The sequence below is a fragment of the Falco peregrinus genome, chromosome 2 (genome assembly GCF_023634155.1).
Source record: "Falco peregrinus isolate bFalPer1 chromosome 2, bFalPer1.pri, whole genome shotgun sequence".
Classification (NCBI taxonomy): Eukaryota; Metazoa; Chordata; class Aves; order Falconiformes; family Falconidae; genus Falco; species Falco peregrinus.
Window position 1 is genome coordinate 122,196,910 of NC_073722.1, and position 27,223 is coordinate 122,224,132.

Sequence of the window (27,223 nt, forward strand, 5' to 3'; positions counted from 1 at the left end):
TTAAGAGAGTTTACTTTTGTAAAGAAGCAGAAGTGCTGGAATTCTAGAAACACTGGTAGTGTTGTTATTTGAATCTGAGTGCAGATACAAGTTGGATCCTTTCGCCTGACACAAACTGTGACACAAATTGCATTGGCCTGGCACAAATGTGGGCTAAAGACTATTAAGACTACACCAAAATTTTTCCTCTTATGAAGTGGGAGGGAACATGGAACAAGGACCTGGAAGTACTTGACCTTTCTATGTTTCTACTTTTCTCCCTGTAAATTAGACTTAATAATACTTTTCTCTGGAGCTACCTATATGAGATCCTTCAGCCCTAATGCAGAAAAACAAATTTAGAACTAATAAACAATCTCTATTCCACATGTTTGCTTTAGGATTAGCTCAGTGTTACTGAGGTGGACCTAGAAGCTACTATTTAGCCTTACTAGTTATCTAACTCATGACTGAATATAACTAGGTGGGAGTTCTTTTATTTCAGATAAGTACTTAAATCAGTTTTCACTGGGTGGAAGTTGGCACAGTTGGCATTGGCATGAATTTTTCACTGCACAAGAAAAAACAGAGACAGGATTTCACCTAATGACTTTAACTTCAATAGAGATATGCAAATTGATATCTATGTATTGAGAGTAGTATGAGCGAGGCACACAATAGCAGCCTGATTATACATTTTTACACTCCCAGATTTAATCTCTGATTTCATTTTGACAGTAGGGGAAAGCAAGCCTTTGAAGCTTTGAGATTTAAATTATTTCCTTGAGTCATCTAGGAAACCTCTTACTGGAAGGAAAGTATTCTAAAAGGACTGTTGATCTATTTCAGCTTATCAAATGCCCTTTGCAGCAATAATTACCTTATGCATCTTCATAAAACTGTGGTTTATTTTGCTAGCAGTCCTCAGGCTCTCAGTGTGACTGCAGTGAGGAACTCTGAAAGTTACTTTGGTCCATTCATAACTAATTCTATTGCCATTACGGATCATACAAGAGCCATCAAGACATTCATGCTGTTTTGCAGATGTCACATGTTTACCACCTGACTTTACAAGATATTCTATGCTAAGACATAAGTTACCAAGGCATACAGGCAGAAAAGGGATGGCTGGATACATGTGCCTGATCTGGCAGAATCATAAAGGAAAGGGAAAAGTAGTGCAGAGAAACTACAAAATGATTAGACTACACTGCAGTGCTTCCCAGCTGATGATCCTGGGAAGTCCTCTGACATTTCCTTAGGACTTCACAACACCAAGCCTTGCTTCCAGTGATTTTTGTCAGCGTATATTATGGGAGGCAAAGGCCATCTGAAAATGGATTTGAATCAAGCTTTTATTATGAAACAATACATGAAATACTCATCAGGCAATTAAACGTAGATTAGTGTTGCATAAATGTTATGTCTTCATACAATGTTGTTTTTAACCTAGGAAACTGTAATTAAGGATTCCTCCAAAGTCCAGAAAGCTGGTCTTCTCTTCATGCTTATATTCTCCAATTTCCTATGGATCTCTCCCTCCAAGTTCCTTTTGCTTCAGGCAGTCTAAACCTGTACCCTTAAAAAGCATACTGTAGGACTAATCAGTGATTTATTCTTGTCCATACCTCAGAAACTGTGGAAACCCTTGGTTGATTTATTCATGCATGCAATCATTACTGGTAGCAAATATATGGTGGTCTATAACATATCTAGCCATTTATAGTTGGAAGTTTTGCTGTATCACTGTATTGCAAAGAGGTTCGGCTCTACAATGAGCATGCAGCCAACGCAGGAATGATCTTGTCCTCTTTAACACAACCGTAATATATATCCTCTTCAGCGCCCATGAAGAGATCTGCAGGAAAAAAAGAAAATATAATTAAAAAAAATGCTGACATTGGCCATACTAATAATGTATAAAGGGCTTCAAACCATTTAAGCACTTTTCTAACATTAATTCTTCACAATTGCCTGTAAGCAGTTATTGTGAAGAAATGCAACAGCTAAGTGAGCCAGCTTTCAACTGTGTCTCAGCTAGAAGATTTTTTAAAACTGCCAACTTACCTCCCAGGGCTAAGGTCTGGGAATTTTATGGTTTTCGTTTTAAATAAGTTTCAGACCTTTGTCTTATTTTGAATTAACATAGCTCCATCAAAGTCTACCACAACATCCAGATCTTCAAAGGTATTTAGGTATGTACAGGTACAAGTAGATAGCAGAATTTTAAGCAAACTTTCTGCCTCTTGAAACAGATCATCCCTGTCAGACACCATCTCTGTATTCCACTGCTTAAATACTTTTGAAAGTACAGAGCTAAATTTGCAACTTTTACATTAAAAAGTTAACTGTGAGTGATAGAGCATCACTGTTATGTTGATGATTCAAATTTATCCCAGTTGACAAATTTCATGTCTGCTTAAAGAATGCAAGCAGGAAGGCTTATCCTGTGATAAAAATACACAGATGTAGGTGTATCTTCTTTTTTTGGCATCACAAACAGCTGTTGGGTAATTGGAAGAGTTTATGATTAATACTTATCGTTTACAATCCTATATGCTCCTTACCTCAATACATCATTTTTTTTAATGTAGCGGTAAGTTGATAGTGCGTGCAAAAAACACAGAAGGAAAAAAAAAGCATGACCATATCACAAACCTAACGTGCATGGGGTACTACTGGGATGTGTCATTTTGTCACTGATTGGCTTGTGAGTAGTGCCTGGTTTCTGAGCTGTGCTTTGGAGTCTATTTTCCAATTGAATTCTGTGATGCATATGATAAACAGAGGCAATAAAGCAAATGATGCTGCCTGTTACACTGATGTTGGAAATCATAAACAGAACTAATAATCTGTGCAACTTCTGTGAAAATGTTCTATGTTAATGTTTACCAGCATGTGTACTAAATAATGAAATCCATTTAAAAACTCAGCAGCTAGCAAATTACTATAGCTGTGATACTGCAGAACAGGCTCAACTCCTGGCAGGTCAGACTGCATCTTAAGTATCTCAAGGATGACAAGATTAATCCTGCCATGGTCCTACTAAGAGTTAAGTGAACAAGTACAAAACTTAAATAGATGAGTTGGAAAAGGAGGACAAGCAGACAGGAAAGAAACATTAATGTTGTGCAGTCACCAACTTACATCCATATAGCAGAGAAATGCATAACCAAATGTCTTATTAACACAAATAGAACTACACTGACACAGCTGATCCTAGGGCACTTATGTTCCCTGCCAGTGCTCTGTTGCCAGGCACCTTTCAGCACAAGGTACTTGCTCCAGCCATTAGTTATTTGCTCCTCTTCCAGTTTGTGGCTCTGCCTGTTATGGAGAAAGAAATATGCACCATAAAAAAAAAAAAAAAAAAAATATATATATACCAATTGAAAGGTAGACAAAACCATTAGATCGGATGCACTAAATCCCTGTTGCAGTGTGGGTAGCAATGTGGGTTTAACCAGTGTTCAAGGAATTGCTCTTCTGATCTCTGCTCCAAGCGCTGGAGGTAAAGCATATACTCCTATTTAAAGAAAAGAAAAAGTAATTTCATTATGACATTTAAGTCTAATGTCAGGCCAATGAACTAGGAGAATTTTACAGCTTACATAAGAGCAATTAATTTACTCCTTAAAATTATCAAATATAGTGAAATGGTGTTGCTAGTCAGCTTGCTCAACCTAGCAATATGTAGTGAATGATATCACCCAGATCATTAAAGGTGTTGCACCAGAATTTCACAACAATATTTATAAATAAGGAATTCTTCATACACATTTGCATTTCCACACAGAAGCCTTTCTTGGTGCTGAGGGCACAGAAGGATTCTTAGACAGGTCTGTTGTAGCCTCTTTTGAAAATTGATTCCTGCTGATTAAAAAACATTAACCCCTTATAAGATCATGTGGCAGTACTCTGAAGGCTTCTAATAAGTAGCATGCATGAGCGCTGATTGTGCTTTCTGTGATACATAAAATAATGTGAATTTCCCATACTCCTTTATAGGAGGCTTGGTGTAAGCAACAAGTTATTAAACTAAAGTGGGCCGTGTACCAAAAACTTGACCTTCACAGGACTTTTAAAATGTTACGTCCCAGCGCATGTGGGCTGGTAAGCTTTGTGGAAACTAGATTTTGCAAAATAACCCCCCCACTGCTTTGCACAGTAGGCGCCGCAGGAATGGAAGCTGTAGCATAAACCCTTTGTACTGGCCAAGAATTCCCGCTGTCATCCAGTTCTCTGCTCTTTGTGCTGAGCAGAGGGTGACTGGGTGCCAGCAGGAAGCATTGGTATCCTGCCTTTTACTGTGCTTTCTCTCCTTGCGGCACAGGGCGACTTGGCTCGAGTCCCCCGTGAGACTGCATTATGAACTTACGGAGAACAGAACTATATGACTGAGAAGATGCGACATGATAAAAAACAGGGTCTCAGTCAAAGTAAGATTAAAACATGCTGATAACATAAATGATATTTTTAAAATAATCAGAGATGGCAGATCTTGCTGTCTGTAACTGAACAGGCTTTTTGACTGAAACAACACTGTGGAAGTCAAAAAATGTCACAAAGAATTGCAAATTAAATTCCCCAGCTCAGCATGATCTGGCCTAGTACAAAAAGCTTTTGCTTAAAATAGATGAACGAAGGTGGGTTCATCCCAGCATTTCATTCTGCTACAAAGAACCCATACAAAATCAGTTTTTCTCCTGCAGACAGCAGTAGAACTGTGCACAGGGGTACAGCAGCCATGCACCTTCATTACAGGGAAAGTCTTCATGTTCCACAAGGCAGAAGGGGATAGTTTTTTTATTGAAAGGTGGTTCCTTTTCTACAGAAAACCTCGACATTTAGTGAGAAAAACAAATACTCTTATGTTTGAGGTTTCTTACAGAAAGCCAACATTGCTGTATAGAAAAAAGGAAAAAAAAAAGAAGGTTGGAATTCCTCAAGTGTTTGCTACTAATCACGTTAGGATGGGAAGTGGCAAGGACAGAGCCACAGAAATCAGCCATCAGACACACCTCTAGCCCTAACTCCCTCTACTCTCCATCTAGAATCATCACCTATCTCAGCTTGGAAGACCCATAAGGATCATCTGGTCCAACTCCCTGCTCCTCACAGGGCTACCTAAAACTAAACCATAGGCTGCGTTGTATGTACACATGTAACTTCTCGCAGTACAGGATATAATTCAATCCAACTTCTCTACTGTTCTATTTATTTTGTATTTAATACATGTTATATTTACTATATAGGATGTTATATAATTGTGGTGGTATATTAAACATAAGCATAGATGGGAGCTGTATTCCTGCTGATTTCTAATTTCTTACCCAGGTGGCCAAGAAGGCAAACAGCATCCTGGCTTGTGTCCGAAACAGCGTGGCCAGCAGGACCGGAGCAGCGACCCTCCCCCTGCACTCGGCCACTGGTGAGGTCACACCTCGAATCCTGGGTTCAGCTTTGGGCCCCTCACTCCAAGGGGGACGCAGAGGGGCTGGAGCGTGTCCAGAGACAGGCAGTGGGGCTGGGCCATGAGTCTGATGGGGAGCAGCTGGGGGAACTGGGGGTGTTTAGTCTGGAGAGGAGGGGGCTCAGGGGGGACAATACCGCTCCCCACAGCTGCCTGACACGGGCTGTAGGTGGGGGGGGTCGGTCCCTTCTCCCGAGTAACAAGCGACAGGACAAGGGGGAACGGGCTCAGGCTGCAGCAGGAGGTTCAGGTTGGATGTTGGAAACATTCCTTCCCTGGAAGGGTGGCCCAGCGGTGGAGCAGGCTGCCCAGGGAGTCAAAGCACATAGATGTGGTGCTTAGGGACACGGTTCAGTCAGGGCCTTGGCAGTTCTGGGTTAACAGTTGGAATTGATGATCTTAAAAGTCTTTCCCAACCTACAAGATTCTATGATTCTAGTTTGCAAAAACAAGGCTCATTTAACAGCAGCTTAGAAACCAACCCAGTCCCGAATGCTGTGGGCAGCAGTGAAGCCCGTGCCTCTGGGTTTTGGCTCTGTCGTACAGTCTTCACGGTGCAAGGTGGTTAGCAAGCATGGTGCAGTATCCTTGTGACGGCTTTGATTTGTTGTGGCCTTCACACTCAACAGAGAAACGTGTGCATCGAGAGTGCTGTGTGGCCTGGTGGGTTCTTTTTGGCTGATGTACAATAACCACTGGAAAACCATGAGCTATGTCCACAATCCTGGCACACAGTGAGCTCAATCCTGCCAGGCACATAGCACTCCGTGTCCCATGGAGCTCAGAAGTGTTCAGCACCTTGCCGAGCTGAGCACCTCGTATTCATCACACATGCACAATCTATTGTGTGCTTTCTAGCTTCTGTGGGTTTTGGCTCTTCAGAACCATGTAATTTTAGCACAGCTTATTTACTTTGGAAAGAAATAGGCAGTAATTTTAAAATACCTTAAGCACCTCTTGAGAAGTGCAGAATTATATGTTACATCTTGTCAAAGCAAGTAAAACAGAAAGCTCTTTAATTCTTCTTTTGTTATAATATGATTTAGAAATAAATAAATGTAATTATTGCATGCAAAAACAATTTAGTTGCACTAAAGCTAGCAACTAAAAACTTGTACACTATCATAACAAATCATCCTATCTGTAGCATTCATAAATAAATGAATGAAAGTAAGTGATTTTGAAAGCTAGTCGAGAACTACCTCAATCTCCACACTGACCACTGACACCTACATCTCCTTTCTGCCTTGAGTGCAGAATGTACTGTAAGCAGAAGACATTTCCTGTTATTTAGTTTTTCAGGAACAACCTGATGAAATCCACATTTCTATAAATGAAAAGCTACTTTCTTCTCAATAATTTAATCGGCATTTTTAAACCATGATAAATAATTTCCACATTCTGCAAGCGTACGTTTCCTGAGCAATATTCAGCACTTACAGAATGCTACTTAACAGTAATTGAAAGAATGTAAAAAAGCTTTTTTAATATTTTACAGAAGAAGAACTCAGCTGCTTAAAAGGGTGATAATCATAACATATTGCTTGGAATTAAATCTATAGAAATTTAATACTAAGCACAAATGTTTTGGAGATTTTGTTTGTTTGGGGTTTTTTTAAGTTAATGTAATTTAAAAATAAGTATCATCATCACCCTCATTGGCTCATCAGGGAAACCAGCTTTTCTCGGTCTGTCTTCACGACGAGTTCTCAGAATCTGTTTGGCATCTTTTTCAGTCAAAATTGGTGAAGTGTCTAAAGACAGAAAAGCAGAAATCAGTTCTGAAATTACCAAAAAGTTAATATTTGATCTGTCAGTTGTAAAATGAAATGTCTCCAAACCTGATTTTTGTCTATATACAAAGTGTTCTTTCATTACAGCCCCTTCCCAGGGGATACTGCATTCCAGGAGATATGAGTGGAATTTTAAACCATTTTTATACTTGTGCTTTCTCTAGTTCTACCAGTATGAAGCAAACCCTACATATTCATGTTACTCTCTAAAATGAGGAAATATAACAGCACCATCTAACCACTGACATTAGTAACTCTTCCAATTATTTGTTCTTTTCTGTGTTGCTTTACTTAGGATTATTTTTCAAAGTAATGAGTTAGACTTTTGTTGCAAAGGACAGATTGCATTGAACACTTAGCTTGCAGGACCTTGGTAAAATAATATTAAAATAGTAAGGTAGTAAAATTAAACTTTTTGATTTTACAATAAATGACTACAGTGTGGTAATGCAGAGAGTGAAATACGGAATACAATAGCATGATTGTTAAAAATCAAATCATGGAAAGCATGCAATGCAAAAATAGTTAAGTATCAAAAATTAAACAGGAAGATACTAAAATACAAGGCTGACAAACTAATAGTATTATAATATGCTCTGCAGCTCTACATACGTACACAGGTTTGTTTTATGTAAACTCCTACCTGTAAAAGTGGTCATCAGGACCAAAAAGGAGACAAACACAAGAAATGTCTTCATTTTGATTCTGCTTTCTCTCAGTCTGTTCCAAAATGCGTAACGCTGACTGAGGCATTAGCTTATTTGACGTAGCTACGTCAGTCACAAATGTTTGTTTATGCTTTAACTAATTTGAGCGATAGTATGATTTTGAAGACATCTGGCCTGAAGCTTTGAATTAGGCTATTATCTGCTCACACATTCTCAGCATAACTCTGTTCCTGAGGGAAAGAAAATAGCAGACCTTTTTTCCACTTCAGGCTTCAGAGTTACACTGGGTATTTAAAATTTGTGAAAACAGAACAGATCACCTTACTTTAGCGTAGCAAGCAAGAGTTTCGGGTGCCTCAGGTAAACGATTGTTTTTGAAAAGAACCAATTGCTCGTTACTGACCGTTAATCTCAAAGGTGGCTGCAAAGGGGCCCCTTTTGCAAAAATTGTCTCTTCTACAGCACAGAAGTAGGTATTAATGTGGTTTTACTCTAGCAGAGCCAGATTACCACTGCTGAAAAACACAGCAGAGATATTTTTTATCAAATTAATAGAATGTTACAAATGAAAACTCATACGGTTCTTCTATTTTCAAGACAAGTTAGTAGGAAACAGGATTATAAATGTCCTTACTAATAAGCACAGTGTGAAGTAAGAACACAGGTTAACCAGTGTCGTTGCCAACAGCTTGTTTTGGTTTTGAGCACCACTGGCACCACCATGTGCAGGAGAAGAAATGTGTCCCTTTGAGAATAGCGTATGAAACGGGCACCCAGCATGATCGGCAGCTCTCGCCCAAGGGACGTGTGCCACTGGCACTTGCCCTGGGAGGGGACCGCGCAGCCGCCCGCATTGCCCAGCACATGGGGGCTGGCCCGCCGCTTGCCGGCCTGGCTGCCAGCCGCCCCCTCCTCCCTGCCCGTCTCCTAACAGAGCAGCGTTCATCCCGCCGGTGCTGCTGTACCCGCACAGGGCAAATGGAGCAGTGGGACGTAGCACAGGGCCACAGGGCTCACCAGTGTTCTGATTCAGGAAGGTTCCAGAAACGGGAGCACGAGGCCAGCGGGAGGCCTGGCGCTGCAGCGGGCGGCTGCCTTGGCCCGGGCCCACGTCTCCTGCCTTGCACCGGCTGGCGCGTTACTGCCAGCTCCGAGCCCCATGGGCACAGCGGGGAGGGCTGGGGGGTCGGGGGCCATGGAGGGGCCGCTGGGGCTGGGCCGTGCCCCGCTCTGGCCTCGGGGGCCTGAGGCACCCCAGGCTGCGGGGGGGGTGCCCTTCAGCGCAGGCTTTGAGATACCAACAGCCCAAATCCCAGGCAATGCCGCGCGGACGGCGTGGCGGTACGGAACTGTTCAAGGCAGTTCCGAAGGTGCAAGGCCCTGCGCCTTCTATAAGCAGCAACTGTTTATTTTTCGACCTGCGGCGGGGGCAAGCGGTTACGGCCGGGGCGGGAGGGCGAGACGGTGTGACCACGCGGCCCCGGGCACAGGCAGCCGCCGCCGAGGCCGGGCCGCTCTGCGTGTACCGTCGCGACAGCCGGTCAACCCCCAGTCGCGATAAAGCGCCGTCGAGCCCCCCGCCCGTTTCGGGGCGGCGCCCAGCGCTTGGCAACCGGCCGCTTCCGCTTCCGCCGCCCCGCGCATCCCCGGCGGCCGGCGCTCCCCCCTCGGCCCAGCGCAGGCGGCCGCGGCCCGGGGAGCCCCGCCGCTGCGGGGCGGGCAGCGGGCGAGTGCGGGCGGTGGCCCGAGGGGAGGGGGCGTGAGGGGCCGCCCCCCGCCCCCGCGGCGGGGCCTGGGTGGGAGCGGGGCGGCCGGGGGCGGCGCGGCGGCTCCCTCCTGGCGCGGGGGGCCGGGCCCGGCCTTGCGCTTGACCCGGGCGGGCAGCGGAGCAGCCCCCCGCACCTGGCCGGCGCTGAAACCTGCCGCCGGTAGGCCGGGTGCGGGGCAAGGAGGCGCTTAGCCCTAATAAGGGATTAAAAGATGCTTAACGAAGCTGCGCAGCGGCCCCTTGAACTAGGGGGCCGTTCCCGGGCTCGGCCCGCTGCCCGCCCGGCCGGCGTGAGGGGCGCTAGGCGGGCCTGAGGGGGTAGGGGTGAGGAGCCAGGTGTCGGGGGGCCAGGCCGGCGTGAGGGGCTGTGCGAGGGGCTAGGCTGACGCGGCCGAGCTGCTGAGGAATGGCAGGGGCGGCGGGCAGTGGTGGCGCTTCCTCCTCGGCCGTGGCGGACTGGAGCTTGGTGTTCTGGACTCTCTGCTCCGTGATCCTGCCGGTGCTGATCACCTTGTGGTGCAGCTTCCAGCGGTCCCGGCGGCAGGTGCTGATACGGGACATCTTTCGCAAGAGCAAGCATGACTGGCACTACACGGACCTCTTCGGGCAGCCCTCCTACTGCTGCGTGTGTGCCCAGCACATCCTTCAGGGTGCCTTCTGCACGGGCTGTGGGCTGCGTGTCAGCGAAGGCTGCCTCAAGAAGGCTGACCAGCTCTTCCTCTGCAAGGAAATCATGATGAGGAGCGATGGTGGAGCCCACAGCTCAATGCCACACCACTGGATCAGAGGCAATGTCCCGCTCTGCTGCTGCTGTATGATATGCAAACAACAGTGTGGCACACAGCCCAAGCTCTGCGACTACAGGTACTGCACGGGAATTTGACTGTATATGAGGAAAGTATGATGCCAAATCAGTATGGTATTTCCCACAGGGTTATTGGAATGCATTACCCCAAAGAAGAGCCTGCTGTAGTCAAAATATGAAACTCTGTTAAAATTACAACTTCAAGAATGAAATTGATTAAATTAAAATTGATGCTGGTGGGTAATTGGAGTCATAGATTGTGTCGTTGCATCTCAAGTCCGCTTGTTCTCTTAATTGCATGATGCACTAGCTCCTGCATAATTACATATGAAAGGCTCTCTGTGTCCAAGAGAGCTTATTTTTTAGGGGATGACATTGGGAAGGTTCTAACACATTTGCCATTCCTACAGTGGGTAGCCTGAGCAATTTGGGTGGCACAGCTCCCACTTCAGAGCACCAAAATGTGTGTCTCTGCAAAATTGGCATCTGCTCAGTGTTATCTAGAACAAACAACCATCCTATAGCTGTTTTAAGTTCATTTCTGGGGGTACTCAAAGCTAATGGGAACTTTTAAAAGCTACTGTAATATAATCTATTGTTTATAGGTTAGACAGGTGGTAAGAGTGTTCAAAAAATTCAAGGGACCATTGAAAGGGCTTGCACTTTCATCAGTAAGGCTGCTTGCAAAGTTGTCAGCGTGACACATGGTAGCACATTATGCCAAAATACAGTGCTAATGGCCCAGGTCCTAGGTGTCGTGTGTTACTTCAGCCTTCTCAAAGGATGTCATCTTCCCAGCGTATATGCTACTAGCTTTTGCTTGGCTTCTGTGTGATACTGTCAAACTTCTTGGTAAGTAAGCAGAATTACTGTGTAAATGAGCATACTATCAGAAACAAAACCTTGAGAGAGAGTGGGTGTGGGAGAGGAGGGAAGGAGAGGGTTTTGGAGGCAAAGGGAGAAGAAGAGGAAAAGGAAGTCACAGTACATGGCAGATATCAGTGCCACTCTAGTTGTGTGCTGGATTAGTCAGAAAGACTCCAAAAATAGCTTGCACAGCTGCTTAAACCGAGGGTTTGGATGTAGCAAATGAGGATTAACATTCTGCAGGGGCTGGCAGTGCATATTGCAGCCTTTCCTCTTGTTCCGATCTGTTTTCCAGGACAGCTTTTGGAATAGGTCAAAAAGCTGAGCAGTTTTGCATAACAAAATCCCAACAGCCTTGTGCAGTACTGCGTAACCTTTTAGGTTTCAGACTTAAAGGGATGTTTGCATTCTTAAGAGATACATTAATTAATGTTACTAGTAACACTTCAATAAATTGAACTCTAGCGTTTTAAGTGTGCTCTTCAAGGGTGAGGGGGAGTTTCTCATACAAACTTCCAGTGTAACCTAATATTGCAAATAATGCAGGAGGGTATTTATAGCACCTGGTCTGGGAATTAAAAAGAATAGAATTACTTTAAAACTGTTGGGTTTTTTTCCACAGAATTCAAATGCTTTTCTAGACTTGCAAGTCCATGACCTGGTTATGTAATTTTCCGTAGCCAATACGTAGTCATGTAAACTTCCGAGTAATGCATGGTTTTCTCCTTCTTGTGCTTAAAATGTTACTTATAATGTGCATGTGAACATAAATACTTTGCAGAAGGTTAACCTGTCTAAAATAAATGAGCAAAATCGATGTGCCTGTTGTTTGAGGACTTTTTTTCATGTATTTTTGTCTTTTTCCAGATGTGTGTGGTGTCAGTACACTGTACATGATGAATGCATGATGGATTGTTTAAAGACTGAGGAGTGTACATTTGGAGAATTCAGAGACTTAATTATCCCACCATACTATATGTCTACAATCAACCAGATGCGTAAAGACAAAAGAACAAATTATGAAAAGGTAATTGCCTACTGCTTCTTGTTTTTTTAATATATTAAAAAAAACCACCCCACACATTAAACTCAGTACCTTGTCAGGTTAATAACTGTCAGGTAAATGTCTCAATGTACATGAAGTACTTGGAGTGTTAATTCAGAGGTGTTTGTCATGTTCTTAACATCGTAGTCGCAGCATGAGCAAAGATTTGCATTTTGTTACTCCAAAACACTGAGATTTGGGTACCTTCCTTGAATGTTTTGTGATTTCTCTGCTGCTGTGTTCATAATACTGCAGTATTTATCATCCTAGGCACTGTAGAATGGAAATCTTCAATTCGGTGTGTCAGAAGTATTTGTTTCTTGTTTGAATGCTTCAGGCTAATCGGTAGTTTCCTCATTTCAGCACTTAGAAGGGACAGGTTTTGGAGCAAGGCTTTAACCACTTTCAAAAGTGCAGTGCTTGTGTGACTGACTGACTTTTACCTTTTTCCAGGTAGTACCTTACTGCAGAAAACACTGGATGCCAGTAATCATACTGGCTAATACTCGTAGTGGAAACAACATGGGTGAAACTTTACTAGGAGAATTTAAAATTCTGCTGAACCCCGTTCAGGTATTTATGGTGAAAAGCCACTATAATAAAATAAAAGTTTAAATTAGGATAAATGTAACTTTGTTTACACAGTGGCAGTAGGATCACAAAGGAAACACTCATGCGTTTTATTCGTTAAGAAAGAATAGCTTTATTTAGAGAGGTCAAAAGTGCAGAAGGTCCTCCTACTCCCATGTTTGTTACGGTTCTAATACTGGTACATTTTTTTTTTTTTAATTTATGTTAATACATGGCAGTAATTCTGTTAAAGATGGGTATCTGGCTCTTGAAACCGTATACAATTTTTAGAAAATGAAATACTGAGATCTTAATTTGAGACCTGTGTTTGTTTAAATCCTCACTTCACTTGTGAAAACGTCAGTGTTTACAGTTGCTGCTTTGTGTTGCTGCTTTCCCCTTAAAATCCACTGGGATGGTACAGGATGTTGATGTAAGGCAGTTAGCTTCTTGGATTTCCTGGCTGCACCTCAATACCTTACTCTGAAGTTCAAAAGCCAGCCTTAGACTACAGCCTAATAGAAACCACTATGCGTTTTGTTTTGAATGCATCCCAATAAGGCTTTAAAGAATAAACCTCTTTGTATGCTATTTAAAAATAGCTTTTAAGTCTTCCATGTGTACAGAATTCATCATAATGCCTCTAGATACAGACTTTTCTTAGGACAGTGTTAGCTTGGTTTCTTGGTGGCATTTATTCCTAGTGAAGCAGCTGGAGGTCTACTGTGAATTTGGGAAACCAAATCCTGCTTGTAAAAGTCACGTCGGCTCAGTTGCTAATGTAATATTGTAAATGGAGAGTCTTTGTTTTGCATTAGAATGAGCTTCTTGAAGTTGTTCGTCTGTGAGGCAAATCCTGAGCCATGTTCTGTGAACTTATTTTCCTTTCTTCTAGGTATTTGATCTAAGCAAAATTGCACCTGCTAAAGCACTCCAACTTTGTACCTTGCTGCCTTGCAATGCTGTCAGGGTTCTTGTCTGTGGTGGGGATGGCACAGTAGGCTGGGTCCTGGATGCAATTGATGAAATGAAGATAAAGGTATTGTGTTTTAAATTAAAAGATGTCTGATGGCAAAATGAGTTTTGGAGCTACAGAAGCAATACACCTAATCTCTTACCTGCATTTGTTGTTTTCATCTTCCTGAGTAAGCCTGCAGAGAAATGCTGGTGGAATTGCTTATTTGTGTTTGGGAGTAGGGGGAAACGCATCTTGTTATGAGTCCCTGTAGTTCAGGAAAAATATGAAAGCTTTAGATTTTAAATTATATTTAAAGTCGTTCTTTTCTATAAAACAAGAAGAGAAACTGCAGAATATTTTATGCGTTGTTCTTTCCTCTTTGTCTAAACAGATTTACTTTGTCGTAAAAGGCATTGCTAATAATGGCTAATGTGCTCTGAGTTCTTATTTCTCCCAGCATGCTCAGTCTTTTATAATAACCTCATAATTTTGCTGGCTGTACTGGTTATATCACTAGTATGTAAATGAGTGCCATAATTTGCATCTGCTCCTTACAGTATGTTCTAAAGAATCTTACCAGTCTGCAGCCTTACCTATTAACAGCAAGTAGAGAAGGAAAAAATAAGCTGTATGTTTACTCTTGATTTGAAATGGAAGATATTCCCATTTACAGGGTACTACTAAGAACTCCTGAGAAAGTTAAAAGTTAAGAACAATTACTAGGGCTTTAGTGCTTTATGTAGTAAACTTTTTCTCTAGTGATATAAGGAAGAAAGTTACTCTCATATTGATGTGTTTTGCTTTTTTTTTCCTGTGACTTTCTTGTTAATAACTGAAATGCTGTGGTTGAAGACCATTATTACAACTTCATGCATAGTCAAACTGAGCTTCTTTGAGAATTTTTATGTACCGATGAAGTAGAAATGCAACCAAGTTTAACTGTAGAGGTTAATGAAGATAAGTGCGTGGTTACTTGGTCTTGGACAGTTGATATATTGTCCCTCAGAACCAATATAGTTTGATGAAATCTGGATTCTTTGTTTCCAAGTATTCAGATTGAGTCACATGACACACAACACATTGGAGTTAGATACATACTGTTGAGTTTATCAGCAAAACCTTTTTATTATCAGCAGTAGGTTATTTGCTCCCTTCATTTATCTTGACTCTCAAATACAGGTTACCTGGCTGATAACTCTTCTTGAAAAAATAGTAACCATAATGCCACTTACTGCAAGTACTTTTCACAGCTGAATTTCAAAGGCTGTGGCACATCTGAAATAACTGCTCACCCTTCTGTGGTAAAGAGAACAAAGACCTTTGCTAAGGTGGCCAGTTTTCAGTGTCTGCTGCTGTTGCTCTGTGATCTGCACAGGTGATTATCATCTGCTCCATCTGTCTATGACAGCTGGATCAGCGTGTGTATGTGGCAGCTCTGAAGCTTAGGTACTGACTTTCCTCCTTTGACTATGTGAATTTCTGTCTGTGGTTGAATACTCTACTATTACGTGCATCTGTTGTTTTAGACCTAACCTCACTTCAGTCTGTTCAGAGCATTTTGGTGTCTTGTTATGGTTCACAGCCTTGTGTGTTACATCTCGGTGTCCATACCGCTTTCCAGAGGTATGTGCAGTATCGGGGTGAGTAACTTACCACCGCTGCAGCAAGTCAGCAGTATATAATCAGGAAATCAGATGAGAAGTTCAGGCTTTGACTTCTAGATCCAAAGCGTCCTTCTCTTGAAGGAATACTCTGTTTGGTATTAATAATGCATTGTTTCCATATTGTGTTTGTGTTCTTTCCTTCTCACAATTTCCTTCCTTTGCGTTATCCCTGCAGTAAGTACTCAGATGTGCCATCTGCTGTACTAACGCTGCCAGCTCTATTGCTCTGCACTGGGTAACAGGCTGCTGTGAAGGTTAATGATACTTTTCTAACCTGAACATTGGGGGTAAAACGGGGAAAATGAGTGCTGGAGAAGGAGCTAATACACAGTGCTTTTGTGTCGTAGGGGCAAGAACGTTATATTCCACAAGTTGCAATTTTACCTCTGGGAACAGGTAATGACCTGTCTAATACACTGGGCTGGGGTGCAGGTTATGCTGGAGAAGTCCCTGTAGAGCAGATCTTACGAAATGTCATGGAGGCAGATGGAATCAAACTAGACAGGTAAGTAACAGTGAAAAGATAAAATCTGTACAACCAAATACTACTATAGCTCTACTGATGTCCAGTTGGATCAGTGTATGTAAAGAAATACAGCTATTGCTGAAGGGAACTACAAAAATACTGAGGTAAAAAACTAGTCTTTATTTAGTTGGTCTGTAAAGCTTAACTCTTTCATAATTTATATGAATCTCTTGACTTGATGCCAACACATATAAGAGCTTCCTAACTACAACTTTGATACTAAGTGAGAACAGTCTGTTATGAGTCTAAGTACTGGCTGGTTTTTTTTTCAGGTGGAAGGTTCAAGTGACAAACAAAGGATACTACAACTTAAGGAAACCAAAGGTATCGTTTTCAAGTATAAATATGGATTTTATGGAATACCTGTATGTTTATACTTATTTTTCTGGTTACCTACTTCCCATTAAACACGTGACTCTTAAAACATAATAATGATATTTAATAGGATCATAACTGGAAGTTCTGTCTTACAGGTATTCACAATGAACAACTACTTTTCTGTAGGACCTGATGCTCTCATGGCTTTAAATTTTCATGCTCATCGTGAGAAGACTCCCTCTCTCTTTTCCAGCAGAATTATTAACAAGGTGTGTTTGGTAAAGTGACATTGTCTCCTTGTAGTTGTTGACTTGATTTAAGGCTATTTTTTGCTTTATGTTGCTTCGCTGCCCTACTTCCTGTCATGCCATTTTAAGCGTTCACTCCTTTTTCTTGGGAAACAGATTCCATAAGTAAAACATGTTTCCAGCCCACGCACAAGTGTTCTTCCTTGCCTTTTCTTGCTTGCTTATAGAGTGTGGCTGTTTGGTCAGTTTTTTGTTTAGAATGTCTCATTTTCTTTGAAACATAATGATTTGAGGACATTGCCTGTTTCCTTTTAAAGTGGAAAGTAAATTTCTTATGCAAATTGTAGCCTATCTCACGAAGAAAGCTTAGTTGAAGGCGTGCAAATACGTTGTGTATGAATTCTAGAAGGGGTTTGCAGAACAGTAACTATACATGAATATTTCAAATAGTCTTCATATGTATTGTCTTTCTCTTACAGTGTTTTCTGTTCTCCCTGTTTGGTTTTTCTTTTTTGTATAGGCTGTTTATTTTTTTTATGGAACCAAAGACTGCTTAGTACAAGAATGTAAAGATCTTAACAAAAAGGTTGAGGTAAGTTTTTTTTTTAACTTGCTTATTCTTTGGATAATCAGTGGAGTATAAAAACATACAAAAGTTTTGGGGATTTTTGTTGGTTTTGTTGTTCGGTGTTTTTTTCTTTTCAAAAGAAAAGGGGAAAAGCTTTGCAGTTTGCATGTATATGATGTTTGTATAGGATGGCTCTGGACTTTAAGTATTTTTGATGTTCCTTTTGCGGTCTTCAGCTTACTTCATGGAATTAATGTCTTTGAGCTTACTGAAAAGTCCTAAATTTTGGCCTTGACTCAGTTCTGTAAGTTCAAGTACTGATATTCAAATAAAATTTGCCTTAGCACCAAATACTTACATAAGTGAGGTTCCTTTTTTGCTTTATTAACAGAAATTTATTACAGCTTAGGATGTCTTGTGAAACCAGAAGTCATTTTTTAAAAGTATGAAAGGAAAACATGTTCTATTTATACAGGGCCAATTTTTCTTCAAGTGGAAGTCTATTAAATGCATAAAGAGAATAACTAGCTAATATTGAATTACTGAATTTGATCCACAGTAATTAACTTGTGTTTGTCTTTTAAAGCTAGAATTGGATGGTGAGAGAATCGAGTTGCCCAATTTGGAAGGCATCATTGTCCTGAATATTGGATACTGGGGAGGTGGCTGTAGGCTCTGGGAAGGAATGGGCGATGAGCCATACCCCTTGGCAAGGTACGCAGTGCATCTTCTTTTTCCTTTAACAGTTCTTGTAGTGCAAGCATTCCCTGCAGCAGGCTGTGCTTATGTAGCCAGACCTGTCTGAAAGTCAGAAGATTCCTTGTGACAGTAGGCTATCTCAGATTATTTTTCTCATGTTAGAGACTTGGACTAAGTGCATCCCACATATTGAGGGGTTTTTTAAGACTTTTTTAAAATGATGTCTGGCATGATTAAGTGATACTGTTGAAGAGGCTATTAAAAATAAAGGTAGGCTTCAAAAAGCAGAAGATATGTCCGCTTCAGAATATAAAAGAGCACATCTTAACGGAGGTTAAAATATAAAGTAAAAACAAAGCAAGCAAAAAAGTTGACTCTCATGCTTGAGTAAGTCAGCTGGAGCAATACTAAAGAGAACAGGTGAGTATATTAATTATTCCCTCTTGTGACTTCCTTCCTCAGAGGTCATATCAATATACTTCATAATTCTGTTACAAGGCTTATGATACTGGATTTCTAAAAAATACTTGGGTGAATATTTACCAAAAGCTAAAAAAATTAAGCCATGAAAAGGCTTTCCTGTAGATTAATAACTGAGTGAAAAGACGGAATATTGTACAAATTTATGGAAGTGAAGTCGACTGTGGGCCTTAAATATGCACAATGAACCTTGGAAAATCATATAATTTCCAGAAGCCAGCTAGGGTATACCAGCTGCTGTATTGCTCTACGCTTGTGTCTTTTTTTATGGCTTCTTTTGCTGTTCAGTGTGATTTGTTGTCCAGCACAAATAGATAGTTTCAACATATTTGTAGAATAACATTAGTCTTCTCTATAGGAATAGCATAAAAGGACTGGGTTTTTTTGGTAATCTTTGGACAGCTATTATAGAGCTCATGAGCATCACTAAAAGAGTCTGTTTTCTTAATTCATAGACATGACGACGGACTTCTGGAAGTTGTTGGTGTTCATGGTTCTTTCCACTGTGCCCAGATTCAGGTGAAGCTAGCAAATCCTGTTCGCCTGGGGCAGGCACATACCGTGAGGGTAAGTGGTGTTTATCAACCTGTTTCCCTAAATTTTTTTTAATAATACACACTACAGACTCTCAAGCACTCAGCTGTCTGATCTGAAGTTGCAGTTGAGCTAGATGTTTCTCTTGCTTAGTAAAAATTAATTACTTGATAATCCACAGTACTTGCTGTGGTTGGTGGCCTATGAGTGCAACTAATTACATACAAAGTTTGTCCCTGGTCAGACTGAAAACGTGCAGCATCAATATATTGTAGTTGTAAAAGGTATCTTCAGAGCTCCTTTGAACTGCTATGATGGTGTGTTCTTCTCTTTAATACTAGCTGATCTTGAAGAGTTCAAAGATGCCGATGCAGGTGGATGGAGAGCCGTGGGCTCAGGGGCCCTGCACTGTTACCATAACTCACAAGACACATGCACTGATGTTGTATCACTCGGGTGAACAAACAGATGACGACGCTTCCAGTGTGTCTGAGCAAGACCACATTAGAGAACAGACGGATGAAGACGTATAGATGTCATGGAATTAACATAGTGCAATGATGAACTTCAGCTCACTAAAACACTGAAAGCACCTAACCTCAGATGAAGGTTTATGCCCTAAGGTTCATACTTGTGAATGAACTAGAACTGAGGAAAAAGCCATGCTTTTACGTCCATGAAAACTTTCACAGCTAAATTACCGTGAACTGTTTCTTGCCTTTTTGATTGGTGGGGATGCCCGCCCTTTCTAGGTGGAGCAGTTATTTATTACTCCAATGGCCAGAAAGAGACGCATATTGCAGCCCTTCTTTGCTGTGGAGTCGGATCTTCTGCACATACACAGTATAGAATGCAAAATGTTTGATACCCTTGGAAAGGGGGAACAGCTGGCAGTTTGGCCTGTTTCCCCCTGCTCTGTTCCCCAGAACAGTCCCAGAACAGAAAACCAGACCAAGCAGGATGTGGGCTGGCGTTCTGACAACAGGCCCGCTCCTGGCTGCCGTCTCTTCTTGGGAACAAGACAAGTACTCTTCTGTGCACCTGCCGGCGCAGTGCCTATCTCATAGGCTTGATGGAGAGAGCAGAGGATCTGGGAGCTCTTGGGAAGGTGGTTAGCAAGAAAGATGATTTTGGACATAGGTTTCTGGAAATGTTCTGTTAGCAAATGACCTTTTTCATTGGCTTTGTAAGCCATACGTAGAGTACTACTGAGGTCCCAAGTACCCAAGATACAACTTCCGAATAATTGTACCGTGACTTGTACTGAATGATCCTGTGGCTCTGCTTCTGTTCAGTGAGAAACTAATTCTAGTTTTTGTACATAGCAGCATTGTAGTTCTTGAGGAGGCTTTTTAGGGGCTGTTTAGAGGAGGATTTTAAAGAAAAAATGATGATTGGCAAATGTGGGGGTTTTTTTGAAAGCTTGTTAAAGATCTTGCTTCATAATTACCCAAAAATGATCAACAGTAAGTCAGTCTGTTAACTATTGCAATTTTAAGTGTGGAGGCTGAGAGCTAAGTTTGCAGAGGTTAGCAGGTTCTGGCATTCACATGTATAATTTCTCAAAAAAACATGGAAGCATTTGTTTTCCAACTGGCTCTTAGGGGGACAAAGATACCTTGTTGGACCTGAAACTTCATTTCCTATATGAATATAGGGCAAGAAAAAGATTAGTGGCCCATGCTGATAGTAAAGGTTAAGAACACATACAACAATACACAGAAACTGTCAGTTTGACTTATCTGAAGCTTCTCAGGTTAAAAGCTTCTCAGGTGAAAACATCTTCATGGTTACTAGAAGTAAAAATCTGCTTCCTTTTTTCTTTTCTGTTGCAGGTATTTTAAGCCTGCAGCAGTTGAGAGCTATGAGTTGAGGTTTAAAATCTGTCATTCATTTAGTTGAGTCCAGTTGAGTTACTGAAGGTGATCTTCCAGGTAGGGAGAGAATTTATGCTAAATGTATACTGCATAAGCTAAGATCATAAGAAAACTTGAGAGCTTTGGTCTGAACTTTGAATGTTGCTGCTTTTGTCAGAACTCCCCCAATCTTTTTCTTTTCTTTTTTTTTTTTTTTTTTTTTTTTTTCTTCTGGTGTTTCTGGTTTTGGTGTTTGTTTTTTTTATGCTAACTGAAAGTGATACCATTGGGTAAAGTAGGCAATGTTTCTAGGTTTTGTAAAATGAAACTGTTTTTCAGCTGTCTATAAAATGACATTTGCATTAACGGTGAATGAACTATTTATATTTTAAAATAATTTATTGAAACCTTGGCAAAGTCAGTATTTTTAAAACCTTCAATTGTAATCCTCTTTGGAGAGCATTTTTTTAACTTGATGGTGTTTGTTGTAGAAATTGTATGTACTAGATCTTAAGTACTACTGATTATCAGTGAATTTACAGCTGTCCGAAAATGTGATTAGAGTGTAATGAACTGTAAAGCAGAAGCCATTTGTAAATTCCATATTCATTAGCCTTATACATATCATCTTAGTTTATTGTATGTAAATATAGAGAACAAATTAATAGTTAAATCTATGTAAAAATATCTATACTATTATAGTATACTATGTATAGTATAGTACACTACCTTTTTTTTTAGTTACAAGGTTCAATTTATATTAGCTTCAAAAATCTTACTAGTTATTAATATTTTTTTAATAACTTGTAACAGTATCCTAAAAATAGTTCTGTGCTATGGTTGTGTAACTGTTGTTTACAAACAAATTACAAGTCTCTGGAAAAGCAGGGTATGTGCTATGAAAGGCAGTATTTTCTCAGAGAAATGACACCACTGGCTACTTAATCTAAACTATTCATAAAACAGTTTAAAGAGTTATCTGAAGTTGATAGATTTATAGCCTAAGAACCTTTAACTATTCAAAAGCTTCACTGTGAACTCCTGACATCTAGAAAAAAAATAATCAATGCAAGACTTTGAAAGTCTCCCTTTTTTACAGTAGGTGAGCTGGCTTCTCTACTCGTGCTTTGCCTGAGTGGGTGCCAGTGACGTTGTACTGTGTTTGTGCCAGCAAGATCCTCCCCCTTACTGTGGCTTACTAGGAGTCAAGTTCTGTCCTAAATGCGTGAAATCCTCTTTGGGAACTGTAAATCCATCATTCCTTTTGGGGAAGCGTAGGAGAATTAGAAGTGAAAGTAGCATCTAATGGGGCTCTTGTTTGGGGGGACCCTCAGTAAATGGTCTTGTTTGTATTGGACCGATCATCCCCTTGTTGCAGGTGGACGTTAAGAAGTTTGTTTCACAAATTCACTGTTGGTGATTGCAGCACAAACGATCCATAGCAAATGTAGCCATTGTAAGCATGGGGAAGCCTCTTGTAAAATTGTATTTATGGTATGGAGAATATTCTGTAAGATTGAAGTGCCCAGTCCCAATCAGACATGGGGTCATCCTTCTATTGTAACTATATAGCTGTCATATGCATGACCAAAAAAAAAGTTCTTTTTAAGCGTACAGTGTTAGCACTAGAGTCTGTTGGGAAGTCTTGCTATTTTCAACACGCTGTCCTTTGATTTCAATGAATCCTCCTTTCCACTATGTTGCAAATTGCATTAAAGTCTGGTTTGAGTTACTTTTATGGAACTGTTTTAAGTTTTAGTCCAACTGCAGACAGTAAATGTCAGCAATGGGCTCCCAGTTTCTAATGCTAGCATAAATGAACTTTCCTAATTTGTAATATAGCTGTAGTTGCTTAATGTTGTCATGTGTGTGTTGTGACTGTAAAGCTGTTACATGCTTTTTTTAATGTTGTAGGTGCATAAAGCACCAACCAGTGCAAATAGCTACTCTGTAGCTCTTTGAAAACAGATTGGAAACCTGAGAATACTGCTGTACATTCTCTATCCAGAAGAGGGTACTCTGCAGCTGGATCTCACCTCCTGCACTGAAGAATTTTCCTTTACCCTGTAAACGATTAACATTTGGAAAAAGAGTGAAAGCGATGTTTCAAAAAGACAGATAATGAATAATTTCTTCTGGCAGTTTTGATACGGTATACCTTTGTGTAAAATGTACAGGGTGAATAATAACATCAGTTGTCAAGTGCTCAAAAGTAAATTCACAAAGTTTTAAGTTTTATTGCTGTATATGCTAGCTTAACTGAAGTTCGGTCCGATTCAGATAGCTTTACTGTAGGTTCTCAGTCCTGTGACATGTAATAGGAAAAACTCGAACTTGTACGGAGAGCCTGTGAGTCAGCTTGCTGCCTTGCTCAAACCTCGCTTGTTTTCACACCTGTTGAGAGGATGTGTATGCATATTTTGATGTGTGTAGAATTTCTTGTCATAGGCTTTGTTTTACTTTGTGTTTTCACTTCAGCAATTCATAGCAGGGTTAAACAGCTTCAAATATCACCTGCGTTTTGGATCTTTCTCCATGTCTGGACTTTTTTAAAAAGGTATCTGAAGCCCAAACTTGCATTCTTTGTCTTCAAAAACAGCTGAGGTGAGCAGCATTCACTTGCATATATTTTTTTTTAAGTATGTCTGTTGTGCCTGGTATTTAAAGCAGGTTAAGGTAGTATTTAGAGTGTACTTTTAGCAACAATTTGGAATTATTGCAGTTATTACAGAACATAGTCTTGTGGTTTTTCTACTGCAATGGCAATATTTCTGTTTCAAATTAATTTGGAATTATGCTCAAATTTGAACATTTCTCCCAGCTAGCACTGTTATGAATTGCATTTCTTGTTCATAATATGAAGACCGTATAGCGTAATTTATAGATTTGCTACTCTTTTTATATGTTCACTTTCGATGTTGCCCCTTCATAGGGTGTTTTTTTTCCCAGGTCTTGCTTTTCATAGGCACTAAGGAACTTGAAATGCCATTTACTTTAGTTAGAAGCTTGAAGTACTTGCTCTTGGAAAACAGACTTGAGTTTCTCCTGGTTGCAGAATAAAGTGCTGCCATGTTTGCACACACTTGGGGAAAATAATCTTGTTGAGACAGTGCTTGTAGCAAGAGTAAGTTAGAAGTTTCTTCTGTATAACTTCAGCTGACTCAGGTTGAGAATTTGTTCCCCTATACGTTTTGTCTTGCTGATGTTTACAACTATTCAGTAAATACTGCTTTCCCTCAGTCATTTAATTACTCATTTCATGCTGTCTCACTACTTTCAGCTAAAAACATCATTTGGGACAGTATCAAAAGCTCTGCTGAAGCCAGGATAGTGAGCCTGGCATCTGTCCATTTTATCCATGCCAGCTAGCTTGTCAGAAAACAAAATCGGAATGGCTTCACACAGTTTATTCCTAGCCCAGTATTCCCCACTGTTTGGCTTTTTCAGTCACCATAATCACACCTGGAAGGTAACTAGGAAAGACTCCGAAGGTTCCTGGTCTCCCTGACCTATTTTCAATGTACAGTTTTTGCTCTTTGCTGCTGGAGAGGAACCTCCCCATTCTCCACAGGTTCTCAGAACTGGTAGTTAAAGGTTCTGGCTTGAGTTTGGCCAGTTCCTTCTGGTTCTGCATTATGTTGCACAGAAGCTCACAACTTTTATGGTGTATGCTATTGTATCTCACTGGTTTGTAAAAAAAAAAAAAACTGAAAGCACTGTACTTTAGCTGTGAACGGCATAATGGCATCAATGTTACGATAGTTACTCTTTCTCACTTGGCAACAAATGCTTTTTGGTAGAGCACCACTGTAACCAAGTTAGTTAATCTGTAGGTAAGAGTAGGACACTTGGGAATCTTTGCATGTGTTCTAACTGAAAATCCTTTTTTGTTCTGTATTTCATACCAACTACTGGCAGTTTTCTTCCTTTTGGAAAAGAAGGAGGATTTGACCCTTCAGTTAGGAGTAAACTAGGATATTTTCAGATTTAAAAATAGCAGCATATAACTGATCCTGTTGAATGTGAACCATTTATTTAAAATGCTCTGATTTTTTTCTGAGAAATGATAGCTTGCTGCTTGAACACAGGAATGAGACAACAGAGATCAGTTGTTCATTTAGCAATTAGGTATATTGAGAGAATTTATGCATTGTCTATTTCAACTTTGTTTAGGTCACAGTTCTAAAAGCACGACATGTCTTTGTCTCACTAGCAGTGCTGAATACCCAGTTCAGGTTTTGGGCATCTCAGGGAGAGACTTCTAGCTGGAGTAAAGCCACATGCCTTGACTAAACCTAGTGGTGTTATGCGAACTTACATTAGTTGAGGTTCCGGCCCTTAACTGTTCAAAAGTGTGAATGTATTCAAATTTTTACTTTGTTTCTTGTTAATACTGCCCTGTTTACTGTGTTGTATACCTTTATTGCTGTATGTAATTAATTTCTTGTTGCATTTGCAACTTGTTTGTAGATTTCAGCATAAAAATAATTTTACAAGTGGGAACTTCCATTGTGAGTTTATTGCGTTCTGTATCTTCAGAGTTTACATCCCTCAAAAGCCATTTTGTCTGCTACCAGCTGTTGTAATCCATAGAGTACCTCCAGCCATCTTCTCTTTCTAGGATTTTTATAGTTAAACAGAATGTATTTTTATTTTTGTAGCTTGTAACTTCAATATGTATAGTAGTTATTTCTATTTAGTAATTAGTGATTAGAATACTGTAAAAATGTTACTTTTAAGAGCGGTAACTTTAAATTAGTAATAACTAATTACAAGAAAATACCAGCATGTTAACAGTTTAGAAAAAGAAAAGTTACTCTTTAGCTTGGAAATACTGTGATGCTGTGACTTGGGATTTGTATTAAACGTGTTCATGCATATATTCTGAAGTTGCACTAAATAGGGAAAAAATGAGCTTAAAATGCAAGTAATAGATCAAAAAGTAGAATTTATAACGTTGGGATTTGTTTTTGTTTTTTCAACTGAGAAAGGTGACATTTGGGATTCGGGGTTTTTTTTTTCTTTTGTTTTCCCATGAAAGAGTAAGGAAGGAGTGATCAGTGTACTCTTGACAGAACAGTTGGTTTTTTTATGGTGCAGTTTGAGAGATGTATTATTTAGTGCCCAAACATAAGCAAAAGCTGTCTGCACCATTCCTGCCTCTCAGAAAACAAAACCTCAGTGCAAACCTGTCTGCTCACAGCTATAAAGTATATGAGATCTCACTTGCAAGGAAATAACTAACTGACATAACACTGAACCTCCAATATAAATGTTTAAAGTCAAAATTTGCTAATTTTTTCTTGACATCATGATGCTTTCAAACCCAAATTGTTTTTCCTTTGTGTTTTTTTTTAAAGAAGGCAGGTTGAAGTGAGAGGGTAAGGAGGTACTGCTGTAAAACTCTTGGTCATAAAAGCTGGGAAGAGTGTTCTTTATTTACCCTGTAGGCACAGGGTGCGTGCGTGTGGAGCGTCTCGTAGAAGTCTGCTTTGTTTGCGTTCTCATCGGCTTCATCCAGTGTTTCGGAGGAGGGTAACAATATTATGGCCCCCTATAACTGTGATGTTTGCTCCAGCCGTTACACGCGGTGGTGTCTTAGTTGAGGAGCTGGGCCAGGTTCTGTCTGTCAGAAGCTGCAGCCTCAGTGAAGTCCCAGCACTGCCCCTGGTTCTGTGGTGGTCTCACCATTAACACAAGTGGGACTGAAGAAACCTTTTGTCTTCAGTCAGTTGTGTCATGGCCTGCCTGTTGTGACCTGGGCTTCCAGAAGGCTCTTTTGAGAAACATCTGCTCCATATTATTCTTAGAAGTTTGTAAATACAGATTCTTCACAGCGCTGGCTCTGTTACTGAATTTTCCTAACACGTATTTTTGTTGTCTTGTTATTTGTACTGTATTTCTCTGTAGATTAAAGTGTGTGGATTAAAGTATTTCAACTCAGTTTTTCCTGTTCCCCACTGTGCGTAACCGCAAACGTGAGTTTTCAGCTCTGCAATAACCTAGTGATGATAGCGACTGCCGGGCCTGCCGAGGGCTGCAGCGTGATGAACTTCGTCATTTTGAGAACGAAGTTGCGTTCCGTTGAATGCTGCAACCGTGCTCCTGCCTGAGATCCCCGCCGCAAAGTCCAGGCGTTTCAAACCTCAGATACGTGAGAATTTCTAGACAACACGGTAATGTCATTCAGAGGCAAAGTTAATACTGTTTGGTAACCGACAAAGATGGCTCGGCAGCCACTTGCCTGCTTCTGATTCAACCTTCTTGAGATGTTCACACCTGGGGAAGAGCCGAGTTTGTACAGCTTTATAATGGATGTGTTTAAAATGGTTTGAAAACCCCAGGCTTCAATAGTAGGGTGAACTGTCGAGATTGTCCTTGTCACTGATTTGGGATCTTAACAG

The 27,223-nt window shown here is 40.7% G+C and overlaps 2 protein-coding genes across 3 annotated transcripts; one reads left to right on the forward strand and one right to left on the reverse strand.

Moving 5' to 3' along the window:
• Positions 1 to 1,299: 1,299 nt before the first annotated feature.
• On the reverse strand, positions 1,300 to 8,023 carry C2H17orf67 (chromosome 2 C17orf67 homolog). The gene is made up of 4 exons (XM_005230708.3): positions 7,889 to 8,023; positions 7,106 to 7,206; positions 3,366 to 3,505; positions 1,300 to 1,837 (listed from the first exon to the last, which is right to left on the reverse strand). Exons 1-3 carry the CDS (start codon positions 7,941 to 7,943, stop codon positions 3,389 to 3,391), a joined length of 273 nt encoding a protein of 90 aa, XP_005230765.1. The 5' UTR covers positions 7,944 to 8,023; the 3' UTR covers positions 1,300 to 1,837; positions 3,366 to 3,388.
• Positions 8,024 to 9,531: 1,508 nt separating this feature from the next.
• DGKE (diacylglycerol kinase epsilon) lies at positions 9,532 to 26,995 on the forward strand. Of its 2 annotated transcripts, XM_005230707.4 has the most exons (11): positions 9,533 to 10,545; positions 12,221 to 12,380; positions 12,852 to 12,971; positions 13,864 to 14,007; positions 15,938 to 16,095; positions 16,389 to 16,440; positions 16,590 to 16,703; positions 17,203 to 17,274; positions 17,837 to 17,964; positions 18,885 to 18,996; positions 19,305 to 26,995. In XM_005230707.4, the coding sequence occupies exons 1-11, from the start codon at positions 10,088 to 10,090 to the stop codon at positions 19,494 to 19,496; spliced, it is 1,710 nt and encodes a 569-aa protein (XP_005230764.1). In that variant the 5' UTR covers positions 9,533 to 10,087; the 3' UTR covers positions 19,497 to 26,995. The 2 variants fall into 2 exon arrangements, with proteins under 2 accessions (XP_055651680.1, XP_005230764.1); XM_055795705.1 differs by lacking the exon at positions 13,864 to 14,007 and having other exon boundaries at positions 9,532 to 10,545.
• Positions 26,996 to 27,223: the final 228 nt, after the last annotated feature.

What these genes read in the sequence shown, in the direction of transcription:
- C2H17orf67 (XM_005230708.3), bottom strand. Translation starts at nt 7,943, where the DNA reads ATGAAGACATTTCTTGTGTTTGTCTCCTTTTTGGTCCTGATGACCACT. An exon ending in CCTGATGACCACTTTTACAG is followed by an intron (nt 7,207 to 7,888) that starts GTAGGAGTTTAC and finishes TTCTGTCTTTAG; the next exon opens with ACACTTCACCAATTTTGACT. An exon ending in TCCCTGATGAGCCAATGAGG is followed by an intron (nt 3,506 to 7,105) that starts GTGATGATGATA and finishes TTCTTTAAATAG; the next exon opens with GAGTATATGCTTTACCTCCA.
- DGKE (XM_005230707.4), top strand. Translation starts at nt 10,088, where the DNA reads ATGGCAGGGGCGGCGGGCAGTGGTGGCGCTTCCTCCTCGGCCGTGGCG. An exon ending in AAAGAACAAATTATGAAAAG is followed by an intron (nt 12,381 to 12,851) that starts GTAATTGCCTAC and finishes ACCTTTTTCCAG; the next exon opens with GTAGTACCTTACTGCAGAAA. An exon ending in GGCAGGCACATACCGTGAGG is followed by an intron (nt 18,997 to 19,304) that starts GTAAGTGGTGTT and finishes CTTTAATACTAG; the next exon opens with CTGATCTTGAAGAGTTCAAA.